We start from the raw sequence: 23,599 nt of genomic DNA, 5'->3' as shown, positions 1-23,599 counted from the left end.
TTTTTAGAGAACAAGATGAGAGAGTGGGGGCGGTGGATGTGAGAACTGAAGTCTCTGTTTAGTTGTTGCAGATGTGATTAGTCTCCTATATTATATGCCGACTGCTATTCGGATATAAATGGATCCATTTGGGTGAGAGAGAAAGAGAGAGGGTAGTGGTGGTGGATTGACTGTTGCGGCAGTGGAGGTGGCCAGCGGGTGGTGTATTGGTGATGGAAGAATGGGTTTGAGAGTTGCAGTTAATTATATATATATATATGCGCACGTATACTCTATACATATACTCCCTCCGTCCCAAATTTAGTCGCAGAAACAATGGCGATGCTAAATTAGGGACACAGAGAGAGAGTATATAAAAGCAATACTATAATTTTAAGAGATATAATTTTGTACTTTTATAATGAGAGTTAAATGGGCGTAAAAAAATTAAATAAAAATTTTAAGGGCATTTTGGAAATTTTATAAAAAAATTGGTCAAAATTGATGATTAGAGGGCCATTTGCTCCAATATTTGAAAATACAGGTTTTATATTCACTTATTTTCTAATAGGGACGTTTCTTGCACATTTTATATATAATTATGGGGTTTTTCGCACTTAAATGTATAGATAATGCATATGCATGCACTTATATACATAATTGGTGAGAGTTTTTTTTAATCCTAATATATATTATTTTGTATTTATTGGGTATTATTAGGATTTGTAATTTTAAATTGAATATAATATTTTATTATAATGTATTGGTTATTTTTTAATATTTGTTAAATCCCTGAATTGCATACATATTTAAGACTTTTTGGTACCAATGAAAAAAATTAAAAATTAGGTAAAATAATTTAAAAAATGTTATGTACATCTACAACAAGTATGTGTTACCCAAGAATTGACTCTAGAGGGGGGTGAATAGAGTCAATGGCCAATTTTTGCAAATTATAGAAATATAATTTCTAATCAACAATATAACCAATTATGCAATAAATAAGATATGAAAGTAATCAATTTAGCACAATTGTAAAAGAGATAAGGGAAAAGAGATTGCAAACAATAACATAGCGATTTTTGCGAGATTCGGAAACTCCTACTCCTCGGCTCAAGATTCTTCTTGAGACTTCCCAAATTCCTTAGAGCTTCTCCTTAATGATGGACAGCAAACCCTCAATTGAAGTAAGACCTTACTTCTCTTTCTTGCTAGGAGAACACCCTTCTCCTAGGTTTTCTTTTGGGTCACACAAACCCTTTACAGTATCGTTGCTAAAAGACCACCTCTCTTAGTTTTACATAGGCCACACCAGCCCTTACTATTTCTTTGCTAAGAGAAACTCTTCCTTTTAGGCTTACAGTAAATTTGTAGATAGAATTTGTAGTACAAGAAATCCTCTCAAGAACTGATACAAATCAAACCTCACAATAGAGTATATATGAAATCAAGTGAAGCTCAAACTCTGAGTATGAAATGTATGAGAGATGATGAGGAAAATGTAGAACAAAAGCTCTGATAAAATACTAGAATAAAAGTTCAGCAAAGGCTCATGAAATGCTCTCTGAAGTTCACTCTGATTCAACTCTGGAAGCTTGTATATGAGATAAAGATCGATGTATGAACAGAGGCTCTATGAGTGAGTATAACCAGAACAAAAGCTCTGTATAATGGTAGAGCCAAAAGCTCTCTTTGATGCAATATAATGTCTCTCAAAAATGATCAACTAATTCAGCAGACAAACCCTCTGTATTTATAGAATTTCATAGCTCAATATAGCTGTTAGAAGTGGTTAGAGGAAATAAATGCAGAAAAAATTGCTGTTGTAATTCAAAACCCTCAAAGGAGCCGGCTCTTTGCAAAAGTGGAGGCGGTTCCATTAAAAAAGTGAAGCAGGCTCTTTTTCTAAAATGGAGACGGCTCAATAGAAAAATGGAGCCTTCTCTAGTTTTGTAGAGCCTTCTCTACTTTCCTGAGCCTTCTCTAAAAAAGTGGAGCAGGCTCTTTTTCTAAAATGGAGACGGCTCAATAGAAAAATGGAGCCTTCTCTAGTTTTGTAGAGCCTTCTCTACTTTCCTGAGCCTTTTCTAATTTTGTAGAGCTTTCTCTAGTTTTTCATTGAGCCTTCTCTAGTCTTTGAGCCTTCTCTAATTTTTCATTGAGCCTGCTCCATTGGCCTTGAGAGAGCTGGCTCAATTTCTTATAGAGGCTGCTCTTGCTTCATGAAGGCTGCTGCTAAATTGGATTGGACAGAAAAAAGTGCATGACTTCAAATGGACATAACTCAGTCCATGAAACTCCAAATGAGGTGAAATTTGAGTCTAAATTTATTTTCTTGAAGTCAGCTATCTAAAGCCACCAGCCTTGCTCAAAAATTCCAACCATAGAAAAAGTTATGGCTGTTTAAGTGCAACCTGGTCAGATTTTTCGCAGAGCAGAATCAGGTATTTTGTGAAGCTCATATCTCAGTCATTTTTAATCCAATTTAGGTGAAATTTAAGTCTAAACTCAAGGGCTAGAAGGCAGCTTTCCAATGCCACTGGCCTTGTGTAAAAATTCCAACTACACAAATAGTTATAGCAGTTTTAGTGCAAGATGGTCTGAAATTTTTCTGGGCTGAAATTGCTTCTTTGAGATATCCATCTTTCTAGCACCTAGGACTTTGATGAATGATTCAATTTTGTTCAAGGCCTGTTTCTAAGAGTTTAGGGACATATGAAGATGATAAATTTCAAGTGCATTGTGTCCTAGAGTCATTTACCAAATTTTGGCAACAAATGCTTTAAAGATGAAAAATTAATTCAATGCATTTTCCTTTTCTTTTTAGAGACCAAAATAAATGTTATGATTAATGTGCATGATCTTAGCATTTCTAACTTAAGTTGTGAGTTCTTTCAAAGCTTATGCAAGTTTGAACTAACTCATTCTTAGCAAAGACTTTATATGTTAAATATATATGTATTGAAGTTCATAGTCTAATGCTAATGATGTAGGAACATATAAATGATGTATGATATACATAATCCAATACAGATGAGCTTCAAATGAATTCATAAAGACTTTGACATTGAATATTAAGCTCTCACCATCCTATCTACCATTTTCTTCATTCTTTGACCATGATCATTTAGGCTTGATGAAGACTTTCTTTCTTTCTTTGAAATGCTTTGTATGATCTTTGAAGTCCGAGTTCTTTTTTAATTTCTTGCACTTTAATGCTTTCTTGAATCCATTGCTTAAGTGTTTAGAATGCTTGAAATGGAACTTCTAACTCATCATTGAGGATTGAATGATTGATCAACTATACTTCACTCAATGAAAATATTAGTACATAAACATCATTAATGGTTTGTAATTATCAAAACATAAGATTGATCTTTAGATAAAATCCTTAGGCCAACAATATGTATTATTAAAAAACTATTATTTTTTATTTTTTCTTCTTTCAAAATTTTGATAACAATAAGTGTTAATAAATATTATTTTTGCCTTTTATTATCATTCAAGAAAATAAAATTATATTTCTACTTTCCTGAAATAACAAAAACAAAAAACGAAACATACTCTTAATTATTCATTCCGCGGATATTCTCAAGATTCAGGAAGCCTTTATTGGGTCACATGTTGTCTTGAAAGGTTAGCGCACAACAGAGATGATACATGGTCTGCATGACAAGAAATTATAGAATTCACCAATGTCAGTGGCCTTTCAACATGAAAAGAAAAGTACCCTTTATTGCCACACACAAAAATATATATATAAATAAAAATTAATAAAAAAATATTTTAGAATTTTCTATTCTCGTATAGGGTTTTGCGGATTTGCACATAATGTTCTAAATCGATGTAACTTTATATAGGAGTTTTAGATATTTTTTAAAAGTATTATAGAACTCTATTCTAAAATTTCTACAGTTATAAATAGGGTGCAAACTCATTTCCTCCAGCTTGGTTGTCTTGTATAGCACAATTTCTCCCATGATTATAAGTTATTGAATCTACAAAACCTATAGTGACACTAAACTGATCAGCTACCATGAAACCTATAGTGACGCTAAAGTCACTAAATTAGGTGAAGTGTTTTCAAATTTTAAAAAATACCTTGGTAGGGAGGTGTAAATTTCAAACTTATGATTGTAACATTTCATCACTAATTCAGAATAAGATAACAATGCAATTTAATAAAAATGATTTTTTAGTGAATTTTTTTATTATTATTAATTTTTTAATCATTTAACACAAGTAATAACTTATTCGTGAACCTTAAATTTCTATAATTATTAAAAGATGTTTAGTTACATTTTTACTGAAATAATAAATAAAAATAAATAGCGCAAAATAAATAGGGTATTACAACATGGTAAAGTTTTCTTGGCATACAGCACACCGACAAAAAGTGCATTTCTTCAACTAGATAAGTTTTGGCTCAATGCCTAGACAGCACTCGGCAGTGAACTGAATTACAAAATGATCACAGCAGTATTCCACATCACATTTTTTTCTCATTCCCACATTTATTTTTTTTGTTATTATTATTAAATTTGAATTGCTAAGTTCGTATCAACCAAAGCAAAATAAAAATATGTACGATTAGGATGTATTTTAATATTACGTACCAACCACATAACCAGATTAACTGAATTGTTTATAACAGAATTTAATATATATATTTTTAAGAAAAATAAAAAAAATCGCCAAGACCAGTGGATCTTGCCCAACTTTTGTTTCAGAACTTGAAGTTCGGTCTGGTTAGATTTCACGCACATAAACCATCAGCTTTATAAACCTACCAGCTTCATGTTAAGGATTTTCTATGTTTCTTTGGATCTCTAAACTCCCACCAGGATTTTCTTTGTTTCTTCATCTTCATCTATTTTATCAGCTTTCATGTTGGCCAAGAGTCCATCCACTTCTTTACCACCTTTGATATATGCCTTGAGCAAGGCATGATACATCTGTCTGCTTAATGGAATCACAGTCCTTACTGAACCTACCAAGTCTTCTACATCTTCAGTGCTGCCTTTCGCACCCAGCAAACTCAATATGCCTGTAATAACCTTAGGATTAGGATTCCAACCTTTACCATCTTCATATAATGAGAGAGCTGCCTTCATGCACACTACAGCCTTCTGCATCTCGCCCTTATCTAGGAACCCGGCTGCCACTCTGCCCCAACTATTTGGAGTCGACGCCTTTCCTTTATCCATTAAGTCTAGAAGCATTGCCTCGGCTTTCTCAAACAATCCCTTCTCGATATACCCAACAACTACGGTGTTTGGCACTCGAAAATCGTAGCAGTTGCCAGATGACTCCCACTCCTCCAGTAATTTCTCAGCTTCTTTGACCTCGCCAAGTCTCACCAGAGATTCCAGTATAGTAATATAATCCCTGTTGATGCACCTCTTACAAGCATTCTTCTCAAGACCCCATAATCTCAGCACCTCAGCCGTATTCCCGAGACTGGCATAGAGAGAAATCAAATGATTATAGCCAAGACCATCTTTATCATCGAGCCTCCCCTCTGATTTCTTTAGGGTATCATTCGCCTTATCTCTTAGGCCAGCCTTAATGTAGAAATTTGCCACAACCGCATATGTGTTCCAGTCCATGACAATGTAGGGTTGGCTCTCCATTTCATTCAAGATTGTTTCCATTCCCTCAATATTTGATTTTACTCCGTAAGAATTAATGCAGATTCTGTAGCTGAAGTTGTCGGGGGAAATGTTGTTATTCTTCATCTCAGTTAGAACATCAGGTACCTTCTCATACTGACCAACATTTGCGTAAAGGCACATGATGTTATTGTAAGTGAGAGGCGATGAAGCAAAACCTAGTTCCTTCATTTTCTGTAAATGGGACAAGGACTTATCAGTTTGGTGCTGTCGTACATAGCAATTCAGCAGAGCACCATATGTCTTATCTGTTTTATCTTGGTCCCTCAAGTTATTGAAATAGCTTTCTGCAGAAAGAAATCCATGGACCCTACCAATCAGATCCAACTGCACAGCATGTTCAGTTGGTGAAAATGTGCAGATTCGTTTATTATTCATCCACTCGGAAACCTGCATCCCCTCACAAAGCATGATATCAACAAAAAATAATTTATAGAAAACTAAATAAAGAACAGGTAACCACATTGATTGAATATTCGGTGCCAATTTTCCATTTCTTCTGGAAACTAGACAACACATAAAGTTTGATATACTAATTTCTTTCCATATTCCACACTTACTTTATTCCAACAACCAAGAGACAGGTCAATCGTGTCCTGCAGAATCACTTGTCAAATGATTCTCTTGCAGACAGACTTGTAGCAAGTCATTTGAACACTTGGATTCCTACCCTAAAAAGCCTTTTCCAGGACAGTTGTGTGCCTTTTAGTTGGTTCATTTAGAAATCATAATCTCTGTTTCTTAAGAGAAGCACAGAGCTTTTCACTGCATCCATTCCATACGGGTCAACTTTGACTGTGTGCATCAGTGTCATATGTTTAAAACTTTACGGTTATATTTCTATTGCTGCCAATGATAATGACATGCACTTGAAGGGAGCATCCACCATTTGAGCCCCTCAGCCTCAACAATCCCACTCCCCCCAGAAAAAAAAAAAAAAAAAAAAAAAAGACATTAAAATTAAGATTATAAAGGCAAAAGAAAAGGGTTATCATGCCACTCCCCTTAACTCAAAATTACAAGCATAGACTGTTTTGTTATGTATAAATGATATAGTTTACTGTATCAGGAGAAAATTTATGTTCCTACTTTTCAATCTAAGCTACAACCATCATCTCTATAATATATTAAATGTGACATTTGAAATTTCTCTAGGATAATTAAGTGCAGGCTTAGAACAGGAATGTTCATCCTTTCTCAACGTCCTTTATGGATTTTGAGTCTGGATGCTCGGGAATAGAGCTATGGCAAGAAATATATATCTCCCTTGCTCTTTATCTATTAAAAAAAAAGGCCTTCTTAGCAAAACTTCGGCCCTATGGGGTAAAGGGAAGTGCATTACTGTGACAGTGTGGCGCCATTTGTACTTGGTAGTTCATAATCTTGAAATATATACTCGTATGAAATTCTGCAGGCTATTACTTTTTCATTTCTTTTCAAAACAAAATAAACATCAAAAACAACTCAATTTAATTTCTTAAAGCAAACTCTTTAAGAAGGATGCATCTATCCATTTCCTGAATACTCTAACTTTCTTCAAACAAATTCCCAATTGTTCAAAAGAATACTTTCATTCATGAAATTCTCTTTCCTAATGCATTATCGCCAGCTAGTTGGTTATGCTTCGATTATCCATTAACACTCAACCAGTAAAAGTACGGTTAATTATTAACTCTCTCTCTCTACTGGGAGAAATGCAAAACTATACAAACCATATCACAAAATCACATATAAACATTTTTATACATACATATCCACCGGAAAATAAAAAAATATATATATACAAACCATAACACAAAATCAAACACATAAACATTATAATATGTGTGTGTGAGAGAGTGGAAAAAAAAAAAACCTGGAGGGCATGAGAGAAGCGCTTGCGCTTGCGGAGATCGTGAATGATGCGCTGAAGCTCGGTGAATCGCACCTTTTTGCCCTTTCCTACCCAGTCGTCAAGCTCTGGCACCACACTCAAGCTAGGGTTTCCGAGCGGACTGATCTTCGAATAGAGTGTGACCTTATTCTGCCGATTCGTATAGTACGATCGGCTCCAAATTGGGTTCCGAATTAGGGTTTCGAATAGACGACAATTGGATTGCATGTTCTAATTCGAACTCAAATCGATTCAACATCAATGACAGTTTCAGTGGAACCCTCAGAACACTGATGTAAGGTCTGTTCTGTTCTGTTCTGTTCTCTGTTTAGTTAAAATGAAGTGTAGTGTACAATACATAATTGGGTTTAGGTAGGGTTTAAGGTTTGAGGCTTTGAGCCCAAGCATGGGCTGGATTTGTAGAGATCAAAGGCTTTACTTTGATTGTAGAAAGAAAATCTTCAGTTTGAGGCTTTGAGCCCAATGCTGAGCCGGAGTATTATTTACAGTAATTTTTTTAATAAAAAAAACTCATTATCTAAACTAGACTAATATAACGGGTGGGCATTTATTTATTTATTAAAAAATTTAAATTGTTGAGTAATACTGTATACCCACCCATTTATATCTCTTTCTTCATCTGGATCCGATGTGGAACAAATACCCCTTGTAACATTCTACTCCACCTGAACTCGTAACGCTCTGGTTACGGTTGGACCACCCTGCCTACTCGAGTGACTCATTTGGACGCTTGGCATGACACCGGATTAAGGATCAGATCCTATCTCTGATATCAACAGTCTGTAAGTCTGTAACGGTGGGCGTTTGCTCATTTATTAAAAAACTTAAACTGTATACCCACCCATTTGTCCTCTTTTCACTTTCCATCCGAAAATAATGTGCGACAAATACTTATAACAACAAACCTCATTAGTAAAGATGTGTGAAAAAGGTTAAACTAATCTTATGGAACAAGTCATGTATGGTCATTTTAAGTTCCGAGTTCGGACTATCACTTGATAATGAATTAAATGGCCAGATAAAAATTTGAAATGTCAAATTGAAACTTCAAATAAGCTCATGTTTGGGAAAGATGAAAAATTAAAGCAAGTCTGATCCTAAAGAGTTCACAAGACCTCCCATCCTTAACCTGAGTTTTACTTCGGGCTCGCTTTATTCACTGAAATCAGATTTAGTCACAAATAGGAGAATAAATTAGTAAGAATGCTTTGCAAATCATAAATAAATGATAATCAAGCAATAAGTTCCCGAATCAATCACACATTATATTTAAAAAGAATTTTTGTTGCGTTTGGTAATCTTAATTGAGCGCTTTAAATTTGAACTAATTTTTTTTCAATTTTAATTTCAAATGGTCTATTCAGTGTTTCAAAACCTAAGAAAATTTATGTATTTTTATTGATTTTAAAATTATGTTTAATGTATTAGGAAAATTTAAAAATAAGTTCAATTTTTTTAATTTTCTTAATGATGTAGTATAAGTTTTTATTTTTATTTTTTTTAAATAATCGTGAGTGTGCAGACGAATTTGTATGCACCTCAATTAATTTCTTGAGGTCTTGAAATTAATGACCGAATAAGCCTCCACTAAGATGCGAAAACTTGAATTGGTGACCCAAGGCCCAGCTGAAGTATACCCACAGGGTTTATGTAGTACAAGTTACAACAACAGATTGGGTTGATATCGAACTTTGGACTAAAATTTCCCAACCCGAACCAAACCTAAGCTTCAAAATAACTCTCTTCTCTTAAACCCTACCATTTCTTACCTTTCAAAAAAAAAAAAAACCTACCATTTCTTCTTCTCCCGATGAAGCTTTCTCTCTCTAGCTTGCTAAATTCACGCCCCAAATTCGCTTATTATCAAAAGGGTTTGAGGCATTTCTTCAGCTCATCACCTACTCCGATCTCATCTTCTTCGTTTACAGGGTCCGGTTCACTGTACAGAAGGATTTCGCCAATCGGTAACCCAAATCTTTCGGTTGTGCCTGTGCTCGATCAGTGGGTTCGAGAAGGAAAGAATGTCACCAAAGAAGAGCTTCGACACATTATCAAAGAGTTGAAAACCTACAAACGCTTCAAACACGCTCTCGAGGTTCTATTACAGTTTACTTTTTCAATATAAACAACTTTATTTCTTTTTGTTTAGTCCAATTTTCTGTTACCCAAATGTTTTTTTTTTTTTTTTTTATTTAATTTTTTTTTTCAGATTTTGTGATTGGAGAGAATGGGTTACTAGAAAAAATTTCAACAATTTAATTAATGTGTCAAAAAATTCAAGACACCCTTGAAGTTGAAGGTCATGGATCACTATGCCAGAGCTGAGGTAGAATTAGAATAGTATTTCGTGCCATGAAATTAGAATCGGAGAAAAACTAGTTTAAAATTTGAATTAATTATGATCTCAGGTTCATTACTACCAAACACTGTGATGTATAATTGTTTGCGCCAAAATATGGCTCATGCCATATTATGACCATCTGTAATGGGTTAAAGTTGAAGCAATTTAGATTTACAAACTCCAAGGATGAAGGAGTGTAGTAAGTTTACAATCGGTCAGAATTCTGGGCAAGACGGTAATAAACTGTTATGATTAAAGTGTTCTTACCAAAATATGGCACTATTTGAATGTTGTCGTATAAAACTATCATAGGAAAGAGTGACATGGTTCACGTTGAGGTAATGCTAGGGGAACGGGAAGACCGAAGTTAACGGATATGGTAACATGCATTAGTTGAGTCTATGGCTTAGAGCATAATGAAAAAATAGAATTCATGTAGTCGACCCCAAGTAATTGGGAAGAATGCTTTGTTTGTTTGTTGTTGTTACATATAATATTATTACCTCCTCCCCAAAAAAAAAAAAAATAAAGAAAGAAAGAAAAGGGAAATGGAAAAACACCTAAGAAAGAAAATAGAAAAAAATGGAAAATGAACCAACTTTTTTCTCCATTTTGAGCTGTAAATTTTAATTTGTGTGAAGAAAAAAGTGGCAATGAGGGTACATTGCTTGGTGTGGCAATAAAAGATTTGGTTGACAAGGATACAAGTTTTACTGAATAATGCCAAATGATACGCCTGTCTCTAGTTTTTCCCTCCTAATATGTAACCTAGGCAGGACTCGTACCAGATAATGATCTTTCCGAAAATATTTTGGTGGCAATCTAATGTCTTAAGCATAAAAGTTATCCCAGCTCATTTGTATCCTCATAATGTCATAGATCCAACCTCTATATTTTGATTTTAATTTCGTTTTTCCAGGTATCTGAATGGATGACCGAAAAAAGATACATTTGTCTTTCTGCTAGTGACACTGCCGCTCGGCTGAACTTGATTTCAAGGGTTCATGGCTTAGAACAGGCAGAGAATTATTTCAATACCATCTCGCAACAATTAATAGGTTTTGAGATTTATACTGCCCTTCTCAACTGCTATGCCCAAGACAAATCTGTGGAGAAAGCGGAGGCTGTCATGCAGAAATTAAGGGATATGGGGTTTGCTAGAACACCATTGAGTTACAATATTTTGATGAATCTCTATTGTTGCATGAGAAGTTGGGAAAAGATAGACGCACTGATACACGAAATGGAAGAGAAGGGCATTTTCTGGGACAACTATACATTCACCATCCGCCTAACTGCATATGCTGCCGCTTCTGACAGCGAAGGAATAGATATGACTGTGGCAAGGATGGAATCTGATCCTCGTGTAGTTCTAAACACTCATACCTATTCTGTTGCAGCTAATGGGTACTTGAAAGTTGGGCTAGTGGACAAAGCTTTAGCAATGATGAATAAATTGGAGGGATTGATAGCAAACATGAAGACAAAGAATGTTGCATTTGATATTCTACTCAGACTTCATGCAAAAACTGGGACGAAAGATGAGTTGTATCGGATCTGGAGTCGGTACAAAAAGGAGAAAGTTTACAACAAAGGCTATATAAGCATGATGCACGCACTATTGAATTTTAATGACATTGAAGGAGCAGAGAAGATTTTTAAGGAGTGGGAATCTATGGGCTTATCCTACGACTTTCGGATTCCAAACTTCTTGATTGATGCTTATTGCAAAAATGGTCTTTTGGGGAAGGCTGAATCCCTTGTAAACAGGGGAATAGAGAAAAGGGGTAATCCTACAGTTGATACATGGTATTATTTGGCGGGCAGGTATATCGAGGATAATCAAGTCTCAAAAGCTGTGGAAACATTGAAGAAAGCAATCTTGGTGTGTCCACCTAACTGGAAGCCCGACAAGGATATTCTGGCTACCTGTTTGAAGCATTTGGAAAGTCAGGGAGATGTTGAAGAAGCAAAGGAATTTATAGGGTTACTGAAGGTGAAAGGAATTTTTTCAGCGGGTGTTCACGAAAGATTGCTCAGCCTTGTCAAAGGATGGAAATCACAATCACAAGCACAATAGTGAAATGGAACGGAAATAGTGATTAGGGCTGAAAAGACACGTGGAACCCCATTGACGAGTCAGAACACTGGTCACTGAGTTCCACTGCAAGCATTGGAGTTTTTGAAATTCAAGAGCCTATATATCTTGGCTTAATGCTCGATACTCGTCATTTCAACCATTGAAGTAATCACGTTGGGGTTCACGGTGCCATATTTTGTGAAGCATGGACAGGTCTCTGTAGAGCCGATCTTAGTTCTGTCACTATAATTCTTCTACGGAGACTGAACATTCTTGGGTAAGACTACCTACAGGTTATAACCGTTCTCATTTTTATCTTTTGACCTCTTTTAAGCCATGGAGGCAAACATTTTCTTTGTATATGCTACGAAACATATGCCATGTTTATGGTTAGCTTTGTGATGCATCTCATTTTTGGCGTTTAATAATAACCCAACTAGAATTGGTATCATGATGTCTTCTCCATGTTAATGTCATTGAACCAGGAATGCAGAAGAGCCAATTTCTTGATTATCCTCGATATAACATTTCTTGTCTGCAGGTTATGAGCCAAAGTTTCTAAATTTGCAATCAGCGTGCACGTTTCATCCTTGACCTTGATTCTTCTAAAAAAAGAGTACTATGCTAAGTCACACAAAAAAGTGGGAGCGGGAGCGAATGCAGCAAAATTTAAGTCACCACGTAGTGGAAGTAGTGGAATTAGGCTGAAGTAAGAGCGTGAGCGGAGCGCGAGAACATTGCATTACGTGACTTAGGTACACTCCCTCATAGGTACTACTCCCTCTGTCCCGTAATAATTGGGCGTTTTGAGAAACTGAACTATTATGGGACGGAGGGAGTGTGATGGAAGTAAAGACCTTACATTATTGGGCATGAAATGGGGTGGATTGGATCCAAATTTCTGTCTGGATCTACTTATGTTGGCCCACGGAACAAGACATTAATGCAGGTTAAGATGGATAACAATGATGGATTATAAATTTGGTGGTCTAGATTCCATTATTGAGATGCAAGGTTGGCCCAAATCAATACATGGCAAAAGAAGATGGGTAAACAAATTGCCCTTGATTCCTTAAACTGAGACAAAATAATAATAATAATAATAAAATAAAATAATAATAATAATAATAATAACATTAACATTAACATTAACATTAACGTGAGATGAAGTAATTAAAAACTTTTTTAAAAAAAATTAAATATAATAGCAGTCATGGTTTGTGATAAAAGAAATAGAATTAATGTCGATTTTTTTATTTAACGGAGGATGGTCGTGTCCCACATCTTAAAACACATTCTTAATTCATTTATTAGTGGGCACCTATTCATAATTTATCTGTGAATGTGAAAAGGTATCGAGGAATAAGACATAAAATTGGAGAAATTATTATATGGTTCTAACCAATGACAAAAAGATACATAAGTAAAAAATGTAAAATAAAATTGATATAAAATTAGATCGATTTTATGATGTGTCAAATAAATATTAGTCCGAATCAATGGTTCCGAAATCATGGAAAAAATTTCTGTAAATTGCGGGTGCGTGTGAGTATAGGAATGGTAGTGACGGTGACAGGTAATTCCAGTGTTCAAACACGGGGTTTCTTAATGCGGGTTATCCCACTCCCGTTTTCGCTGCAGGGAGACTTTCCACCCCATCTTTGCCCCCGTTTAACATCTTTACCCCATTGAATACCTGCCCCAACCCGTTTAAGACTAGAAATTCTCCTCCATTTAATTGTTTTTATCAACTAAAATTATATAATTATTGAAAAGATTCATTAAAAAAAATTGACAATAAATAGTTTTAACATAAAATTCAACATTAAAAACATTCTAAATGGTCGCGCAGGCTACTTGTTCCAGATTTTCAGATTTTGTTGTAAATATATATACTAATGAAATAAGGGTACTTAACTAATTTACTTATCTAAACGGGACGCAACCGTTTAAAAATTCCACTCCCGTTCTCACCCAAAACAGCCAAAACGGGGGGATTTTTCACTCCATCTCCACCCCCGTTTAACATCTTTACTCCCGCGAGTACTCGTTCCGACCCGTTTAAGACTAGAAATTCTCCTCCATTTAATTTTTTTTATCAACTAAAATTATATAATTATTGAAAAAATTCATAAAAAAAACAAATGGATAATAAATAATTTAACATTAAATTTAACATTAAAAACATTTTAAATGGTCGCGCAAGCTATTTATTTCAAATTTGTTGCAAAACAAACTATCTCGATATATATATATATATATATATATATATATATTAATAAAATAAGGGTACAAATATAAAATATATATATTAATGAAATAAGAATACTTAAGTAATTTATCTATTTAAACAGGCAGGACAGAATAGGGCGACCTCTCCTGTCCTGCTCGGATTTCTAATATATCAAATCATCCTTACCAAATAAGTTAAACAATCTCTCAAAGTTATAAAAAACAAAACAAAATGGGATGAGACGGATACCTGCTAGAGGGGGACAAATTGCCATCCCATTAAATTGAGTGGCAAAACCACCACGAACAAAAAGTAACATTAAAAGATGCAAATCAAACCACGTATAATCTTATCAAACATGTGGAATAACACTAACATAGAACGCGGAGCCAATCACGCTTTGGATAAGAAAACGAAATCAATAATTAATATCACTCCCTCTCAATTCCAGTTTTTGAGAGAGAGACATTACTTACTAACTACACTCATAAAAGTCTCTCAAGTCAACATCAGCACCATCGCAGGTTAGATTATGAATTCATGGATCCAATTTTAATGGGTTGTTCATCCAATCTTTTAACCCTTTTGTTCTCTATTCTTTTCGTTTTTAACTTGTCGGTAATAATGTGAGAAACTATAAATAATAAGAGAAATAACTCGTGATCATGATGTATATATGACGACATTGTGTATATATATTTAGGGATAAATTATATTAACCTCTTCTAAGGTTTTTTCACTATACATTGACATTTCTCTTTGTTTACTAAATTATATTTATCTTTCTTGTAATTTGTACGTAAATAACACATATTGTCACCAATTTTGTAATTTTTAAATTTCGATTATATCCTTAGACGACATGTTTATTGCAATAAAATATAATATATGTAAGGACATAAATATAATTACAAACTAAAATGAGGTAAGTGTAATTTGACAAAAAAAAAAAAAAAAAAGAAATATCATTTATATTGATGAGACTTCATTAAAAAAATCAATGTATATATATATTTTTTTCGTAACGAGAATGTTATATTGTTATGAGTTAGTAATTTAAAAGAAAGAAAAATATAGAAAGCTCGAACACAGTTTTCAAACATAAAGAATAACCAACCACTCAAACAACAGCACTCACAAAAATCTGTATCTGTATAATTTACTTTATATATATTTATCACTTACAAGAATGATTTGTGGAAGATCGTATCTGATAGTGGAGTAGAAGTCATCCTTCCGTTTGGGTTACTTTTCTGGTTAGTGGGACAGTTGGAGTGTGCTAAAAGCCCCATTTGTGAGCCGATGAGTCAAATTGGAAGGCATTATTGTCAACTCCCATGGGGCCATCTTCAATCATTAATGCTATCGATTGCTGTCTGCTCTGATTCGGTCTACCCACTATCTCTTTTTTTATTTTCATTAATTAAATGAGGTGGAGTTTTATAAACTTACTCGTTTTCTTGACTATCTTACTCTTTTATCCGATGGATGAGATGAATTTTCGTAGATTTTTATTTTTATTTTTATTTGTTCTATTGACTATTTCTTTTTTTAATTCATTGAATGAGGTGGATTGTCGATTCAGAGACATACCTACTAAATTTTACCAAATGTCTTTCTTTAACTGACCGAATGAAGTAGAATAGACCGATGAAGTAGAATCAACGTAAAACTTGTATCACCATTCACGGTGACCGAAAGTCCTTTCTGTCAATTTTCTACGGACGTCTATGGTCCGTTTGTATTGCCTTGTCACTTCCAAGAATCAAGCTATTGTGCTGGTATAAGGTTTTTTTTTTTTTTTTTTTTTTTTAAACCGACCACCTTTGACATAAGAACTACAAGATGAATTTCGAATATATATAATTACTTACAAATCACATATTAACCTAAAACATTTTACATAATTTCACTACAGTCAAAGATACACGGTCAATATGGGAACGTACATGTAGTAGAAAATGGTATGTTACAAGTGAATATTTGTGACAAGAAATGAATCCTAATTTTAGGATGACTGAGCCTTTTAATCCAGTCCATATAATGTCTTTTTCGGGAGCTAGTGAAAATGTTTAAGCAAGTCCCCGAGAGAGTTTCGTGGATCTATGATTTATGTCTCATCTTTCATTTCTTTTTCGTTTGTTTTGACAAATATATCAATCAATTCCGATTCTCTCTTTTTCGCTTGATTCTTTTTGGATCAAAATATATAGAGTCATGGATAATTGAAAAGTTCGAGCAATTTATGTGAATATGCAATCTCGACAAACTAAAGAAATATCAAACACCCTCTTCCAACACAGGTTTATTAGACCAACAGGTCATTGACAGTGAAACGAGTGTAGAGAAAATATAATACAAAAGACACAAGAAAACTAGAAACAAAAAATCTCATTGAGAGTTAAAAGTTACAGCTTAATGAGGAAAATACATGGGAAATTCGCTAGGATGGTTTTTGTCATATGCACTGAGAATCCATGATCGAACCATTTGGTAACGTCTGTTCAATTTTGTTTGTTCTCTCTCTAAGTCTCAAAATCTTGACCTAGGGTTTGAGAGTTCAGACCACTAAGACAAACGTAAACTAGTAATGTTTATTCAAGCTGGAGGCAATATGGTTAGAGGAGCAAAATGCTAGCCAAGATTTAACCCCCAAAAAAATAAAAAAATAATACCAATATTTTGAGTAACCTATATCAAAACAATAGCATGCAAAGCATATATGTATTGTTTAAAAATATGGGCAAAATTTCATATATTATTTTATTTGTAACACTCATATCTCATCTATTCATCCATATTTCATAACCTTACTTTGCATAAATTTTTACAGTATACAACAAGGGCCAAGGGAGAAAGACATAATCCATGATCAAAAAAGGAGAAGGCACAGAAGAAAGCAACAGCAGAGGAAAATTGAGATTCTGTTCAAACACTTATTAGCCTGCATCTCCTGCCTTCTCAATCTAGGGCTGGTATTCCCCACCAAGTGATACGAATTGGGATATGCATATAAGCTCTCCGAGTTTCCAAACACCCTCGCATAAACCATCTCCCCAAACATCCCAACCATAGGATGATAAACACCCATAGCTGTACTGCCACCAAGATTAAATAGTGGTGGTGGAGAATCTTCTTCGTAACCACTGTATTGATGAGGGGAATATTGGTGTTGATCCTGATAAGGATTGCGATATGGAAGCTGGTGACCAGGATGTGATGATGCGGTCAGAATTTGGGTACCACATGCTGGTGGCCTTGGGGGAATGACCAAACCCTTGCCCTCAAGTTCAGCATCGGAAGGGGTTTGGCCCCGGCCATAGAGGGGGACAACGGTGGTGTGGGATATTTCAGCTTTGCATACCGGGCATCGTGGGTGCTCATCTGAAGCAAGGGAGTCACTCTGGATGTGGAACCACTTGTAGATGCAGGGCCAACAGTAGAGGTGGCCACATAGGGTAACCACTGGATCATGTGCAAAGTCCAAGCAGATGTTGCAATCGAAGCAGCCAGAACAATTTTGTGGGTCGGCTCCTGCAGCCGAGATGGATTTCCATTCATGAGCAAAGTATGGGTCTAAGGCCATGGTTCTGTACTTAAAATTTCTTCAAGCTAACAATCCTCAACTCTGAAAGACAAGAAAAAACAGAGGTTAGTGATTGAGAATTGATTTGGTAGCTAAGTAACCTAAGACGATGTGGGCATCTTTTATCTGGATGGATTTGACCTTGAAACCAATCATTCTATAACTATCTACTTGGGGTGATGGGACTGAGAGTGCGGCTATGGGAAAGAGAAGATACAGGTAAATTTAGAAGAACTGCAAACCAGACAGCACCTGTGCACAAGAGCATAAAGAAACTTGATGTGCAAAAAAAATGCCCAAATTTTAATAATTATGTGTCTGGACCACAAGTCTGAAAACTCCAAAAGCACCGACCGAGTGTTTGATTGGCTTGGTTTGTGGCCAAAAGATAATGTGTCTAGTCTATCACAAAAAAGCATGAAGCAAAGAATTAAATGGACCCACAAACTTGGCTCAACAAATTTTATCAAATTTAGAAGATAAAAGATGACAGGTACCGGCAGTGTATGATTGCCGTGGTCCAAGTCTTCCGGAGTTTTTTTTCCCAATTTTTATTCTTTTAATTAATATTCAAATTGGAATTCCATATTAACATTCAAATAAGCGATTTTCCAAAATATTGATATTACATGAAATCTAAACCAACAAAGTCTTAGCTATCTCTAGTTAAATGCACTACAAAAAGAATAATCCCAAATATTATTCCCAAAGTCATGAAATCTGAACCAATAAAGTCTTGGCAATTTCTAATTAAATGAACAACAAAGAGAGTAATCCTAAACATAAAAAGAATAACCTAAACAAAATAGGAAATAAATAAAATTATTAAATCACATCCCCTTAATGCTAAAAAAAAAAATAAAAAATAAAAAACCTGATTTCATTATGTTAAAATTGGGTGAAATCTAAAACCAAAACAGAAAATAATATGAAAGTAATGCAAAGCTTTCAGAGCAAAGTTCAGTTACCTACCTTACCAAAACGTTTAATAAGTGGGACACTACTCTGGTAGAAATTTAATCTCTTCTAGAACATTAAATATATCAGTCCCATTTTCAACTCTCATCTCATCTTCTCATTGAATGAGGCATAACAACTACTTCTAGACCATTAATCACTCAATTATTCTAGTTATAACTATTGTTCTCCATGCATTTCATTTTGTACTTCTGATTTGAATGGTTACAGTCTCTTTTTTGTTATGTAAGAGGAAACGCTTGCTCCTCGATTGCTGATTTATTTGACCTTTTGGACTATATTGGTCCTTGGGGTTTTCGTTCTTGTGTATTATGGATGCGTTCCCCTTTTGAACGTTTTTCTAATATATTTTACTTATAAAAAAAAATATATATATATATATATATATATGGTTACAATCACCTAGTTGCTATTTAATACTTAATAAAACCTCTTATTGTGACAATCAAAAGGAACAAAAAACAACAAAAAGAGAGAAAGTAATAAAAAATAAATAAAAAAGTAGCTTTCTTTTAGCTTGATCAGGAAATTTGGCAACCAAACACAAGAAAAAGTTTTTCCATAGCTTGTTGGTATTTACATTAAAGATGCTTTTTAAGAGAAATGATAAGACTTTCTCGAATCCTAATAGCTAGCACAGTATTTTCTAAACATATTTTTGAGACTGCTTGTTGTACCTTCCAATTTTGTATATATTCATGTTGCCAAAGTAATATGGGACTCTAAAAATTAATACAAGTGGCGCAATAATATTCACAATGACTCCAAAATCTGGATCGGACATAAAGTGGATCTAGAGATCTACACATCTATCAAACTGCCACAAATTTCAAAACAAAAATTAAAATATACCAGGAGTAATCTATGTTTCCAAAGTACATATATATGTATTTAGAAAGAGAAAAAAATAAATTATTAAAACAAAAAAGAGGGAGATAGAAGCAAAACAAAGAATAATCTTTTTACTTCCAGCAGATAGATACTATCTGATTCTGATGGATTTTTGGGAAATTTTAAATAAGATCCTCAAGTAATAAATCATCAGAATTCTGCTAATATATGTGATAAATAACTGTCTTCAGGAATCCTAGTAGAAATTCCGTAGGAAAAAGAAATCAACAAATGAGTTCAGGAAAATAAATGTGTTTCTACTAATATTTATATGTGATATAGATCGCTGAGATTGTAATGCACAAAAACTATATCATTGAAGAATAATCATTACAACAGCGTAATCAAGTTTGTATGCTGAGCCTCTTTTATGGAAAAAGGCATATCAAATATAGGAGAGGAATTCTTTGAAGAAAAACGGATTTGTTTTCGAGGAAGGAATCATATTTGAGCACAGCAATAACTACACCAATAGGCTTTCTTTTACCTTTTTAATGCAAATGCCAAGAAGAAGGGTAACAAATTGTATCCTGATTTTTTTTTTTTTTTTTTTTTAAAAGGGGTAAAAAACAGGAAGGCTCAACCACCAGAGAAAAGATAATTATCTTCCATGATAGGAGGTGTGAAAAAAGCCGAATTGTGGTTCAAGCCTGGTCCATGAACTCCATGATCCGACATTTATTCACGATTTAAACAGGAAACAAGGAATCTAGGACAAGTTAATAAAACCTTCAGAAAAAGTTGAGTTGCCTTGGCAATAGATCATATTCAACAAGATACACTAAAACCACTCTCATCTATTAAGAGAAACAAAAGTGAAAACAAGCATACTCTTGAGGAATGAAAGTGAAAAATTTTTAGCAAGTAATTTACTGATATTGATAATAGCCCTTCCTTTGTCATAATTTTCATGGAACCCAAACAGAGATGGTAAACAAAATGACAAGAAAATTTAAACAATATTTTCCCCTTTTTCAGTGACACTAACTGCTGGAGAGATTGCAAAAAGCAAATAATAAAAAACCACTCTTACCGACTGAAAGAACAACAAAATAAAATTATCAAATTTTGACTTATTTGTCTCACAAATACAATAATCTATTCACTCCAAAGGGTTCCAAATTAGAGTTTGAACAGGAGGCTAATTATATATATATATATATATATATATATATATATATATATATATATATATATATATTGATGACTACCGAATGAACCAAGTATATAGTTTCTAAATTTCCTCCAATTCCAGCATAAGGGTTTTTCTAGAAATTCAAACAAAAGAAAAAAGAAATTCTCTCGACTTCAGTGACAAAATTATTGAGAAATTATCTAAGAATAATTGAACAAAAAAAAAAACACACACACACACATTTAAACGAATATAGGGAAAGAAAAAAAATCAATTTTTTTTTTTTTTTTTTTGGTAAATAGGAAAAAAAAAATCTGCAATCCACTATCAATGCAATGACAAACATCAGATCGATCGCTAATCACAACACGCACAAGATCTATGACTTTTAGTCACCAAAACAGAAACATTTCTTACTAAGACAACTCCGAGAAAGTTCAATTTGAAAGATTTACGTTTATACCACTGTAACGAAGATATATATATATATATATATATATATATATATATGAAGAAATTTGAATGCATACCGAAGCTGTGAAAAGTATTGATCAACGTTTTCTGTTCTTCGGAGCTTCAACGGCGATTTTAGAGAGAGAAAGATTGAGAGAGAGGGGGTGGTGGCATAGAGTTTTGTAGGTCTGGTTTTATAGACTAATAAACCAATGTTGTTATTCACGTAATACAGCTGATACTTGAATTAGCTGACGTGGCAGCTTTGAAATGGATGGCACGACGCTCATGGATTTACCCTACGGTCAGTGTATCTCTGTATCAATTTGAGAACCAGCGTTTGTACACGTAGGATTCTAATCAGACGTTTTTGGTTTGGGTGGACCCACAATGATCAGGTGGGTCCCATAAACAAATTCACTTTGGACCTACCTCATCCAGATCACATGTGAGATTTGATTTTGAGCATCCATCTCTACCTACAATTTTCTTTTCCTTTTTTTTTTTATGGAAATGACCGATAATATAATTGGACTTCAAGACAACAATTTTAACAATATTTTTATAAAAAAATAATAATTATTGAACATCAAAAATAAATTTTCTATTGTAATTCAGAGTCATGGAAAATCAAAAATATACATGTAAGAAAGTAAAGATGCGTAAATCTCGTATACTGATTGATAATAATTTTACTTATAAAAATGTGATATTCTTTATAGATTTGATTGTTGTGTTGTAAAAGCTAATATTACAAATTCTTTTTTTCTTTTTTTATTCAAAGTAGTTATAATAGTGAAAAGTGTTACATCTATATTTTTAAGTAATTTTTTTTTCCTAATGTATTAACACACATTTTATAATTTGTTCATTACGGAATTCAAATTCCTTACATCGTATTTAAATTTCAAGTGATTTATAAATTAATATGAAGATAATTACACAAATAAAGTTTACGCATCATTGGAGAGTTGGGTGGAGTTGTTTATGAAAGTATAAGTCTTTGTCAAGTGATTCACTCCTAATAAATAATACTAAAAATGTTGGTTTACTAGTTTGGTATGGTGATCATGTTAAAAGACCATTAATAGTAAGTGACCAAATAATTTATTTAGATCTAAATAAATTTATTATTATTATTTTTTTCTCCACGTTACCTAGATAGAAATTAAGCACCAAATTAGTTAAGAAAGACCCACCATGGTGGTCTCATTAGTAATTGCCACTTGAGTTTAGAATTTCCTCCTCCTTTTTTTTTTATTTTTTATTTATTGGGTAATGAATAATGATTGGTTAGCCAAAACTCCACTGTGCTCTAGGAGGTGGGGCCAAAAACCCATTCAATATTTCTTGGAGACTTTCTATGTTTATTTACTACTGCCTTGACATGGATTTCAACCTCACAATGTATCATAATTGGGTGTTCACACATCATCATAATTGGGTGTTCACACATCATCTTTCTTACCTAGTGTTTGAAATGTGATTTGGATTCGGATTTGGAGTTGGAGTTGGAGTTGGCTTTTACCTTTGGGAATATTTATTACAAATTTACACATTATGTAATGGTTACTAATGTTTAAATAATTATTATTATTTTTCTTTATTTGGTAGAAAAAATACAAAGAAAGAAAAGATAATAAGAAGAATATGTCCTCCATCGCTCTTTACAAATTTTCATCCCTTAAAAAATGAGGGAGGTAAAATAGACTATTATAGAAGTTTTTAATTAAATACTATTTTAAATTACGAAAAATTATAATATATTCCGAAGGTATGATACTCCGTAGTCATCCCAATCTTTTAATGTGATGAGACCCACCACCACATTCATGATCAAAGGGTTGCCAGTGTTATGAGATATCATACCCCTGTGTATTTAATATTTTTTCCTTAAATTACACAAGTTTTAAATTACAGTATTATCTTTTATAAACTATTGAGCATAATGGTAAAAATCATTTAAAACTTTATCTTTTCTTCTCTCATAATAAACATAATAAATTATGAACTTTATTATATTCTCTTCCATTCAAACGAACAAAAAAGAAAAAAATAAAAAACACAATTTTTTTTTCAATTTTTTTTTTCTAAAGATGTTTCATTCATTACTTTTTCTCTCCCTTCAATCCAATTTTTTTTACATTAAAATTGAAAAACCTTTCAAAGAAAAAATTAAAAATAAGTTGTAATTGGAAATTAAATTTAGAGTGTGGACAAAGACTTTTAAATTTTATATATACTGAATTCAAGAACTTAAGTATTCAGGGACCCCTCTCTCTCTAGATGAATGCGAGGGTTACCTGTCAGAAAAGTAAAAAGTTCAAATTCCCTGATTATTATTTCAAGTAACTTGT

At 33.6% G+C, this 23,599-nt stretch overlaps 3 protein-coding genes across 3 annotated transcripts; 1 reads left to right on the top strand and 2 right to left on the bottom strand.

The window, feature by feature from the left end:
- Positions 1–4,554: 4,554 nt before the first annotated feature.
- Positions 4,555–7,868, bottom strand: LOC132305553 (pentatricopeptide repeat-containing protein At4g21705, mitochondrial-like). Its single transcript, XM_059803186.1, has 2 exons — positions 7,507–7,868; positions 4,555–6,041 (listed from the first exon to the last, which is right to left on the bottom strand). The coding sequence occupies exons 1-2, from the start codon at positions 7,750–7,752 to the stop codon at positions 4,809–4,811; spliced, it is 1,479 nt and encodes a 492-aa protein (XP_059659169.1). The 5' UTR covers positions 7,753–7,868; the 3' UTR covers positions 4,555–4,808.
- Positions 7,869–8,844: 976 nt separating this feature from the next.
- On the top strand, positions 8,845–12,417 carry LOC132305543 (pentatricopeptide repeat-containing protein At2g20710, mitochondrial-like). The gene is made up of 2 exons (XM_059803176.1): positions 8,845–9,640; positions 10,806–12,417. The coding sequence occupies exons 1-2, from the start codon at positions 9,356–9,358 to the stop codon at positions 11,964–11,966; spliced, it is 1,446 nt and encodes a 481-aa protein (XP_059659159.1). The 5' UTR covers positions 8,845–9,355; the 3' UTR covers positions 11,967–12,417.
- Positions 12,418–16,924: 4,507 nt separating this feature from the next.
- Positions 16,925–21,447, bottom strand: LOC132305533 (E3 ubiquitin-protein ligase RMA1H1-like). Its single transcript, XM_059803167.1, has 2 exons — positions 21,320–21,447; positions 16,925–17,827 (listed from the first exon to the last, which is right to left on the bottom strand). The coding sequence occupies exon 2, from the start codon at positions 17,783–17,785 to the stop codon at positions 17,072–17,074; it is 714 nt and encodes a 237-aa protein (XP_059659150.1). The 5' UTR covers positions 17,786–17,827; positions 21,320–21,447; the 3' UTR covers positions 16,925–17,071.
- Positions 21,448–23,599: the final 2,152 nt, after the last annotated feature.

This window comes from Cornus florida, unplaced genomic scaffold, assembly GCF_030987335.1.
Source record: "Cornus florida cultivar Cherokee Brave unplaced genomic scaffold, ASM3098733v1 CherokeeBrave_3.0.0_Hap2_Chr01, whole genome shotgun sequence".
Classification (NCBI taxonomy): Eukaryota; Viridiplantae; Streptophyta; class Magnoliopsida; order Cornales; family Cornaceae; genus Cornus; species Cornus florida.
This window is presented reverse-complemented; position numbering and strand designations above follow the sequence as displayed.

Coding starts and splice junctions, on each gene's coding strand:
- LOC132305533 (XM_059803167.1), bottom strand. CDS start 17,785: ATGGCCTTAGACCCATACTTTGCTCATGAATGGAAATCCATCTCGGCT.
- LOC132305553 (XM_059803186.1), bottom strand. CDS start 7,752: ATGCAATCCAATTGTCGTCTATTCGAAACCCTAATTCGGAACCCAATT. Junction 6,042..7,506: donor GCTTCTCTCATGCCCTCCAG/GTTTTTTTTTTT, acceptor GAGGGGATGCAG/GTTTCCGAGTGGATGAATAA.
- LOC132305543 (XM_059803176.1), top strand. CDS start 9,356: ATGAAGCTTTCTCTCTCTAGCTTGCTAAATTCACGCCCCAAATTCGCT. Junction 9,641..10,805: donor GCTTCAAACACGCTCTCGAG/GTTCTATTACAG, acceptor TCGTTTTTCCAG/GTATCTGAATGGATGACCGA.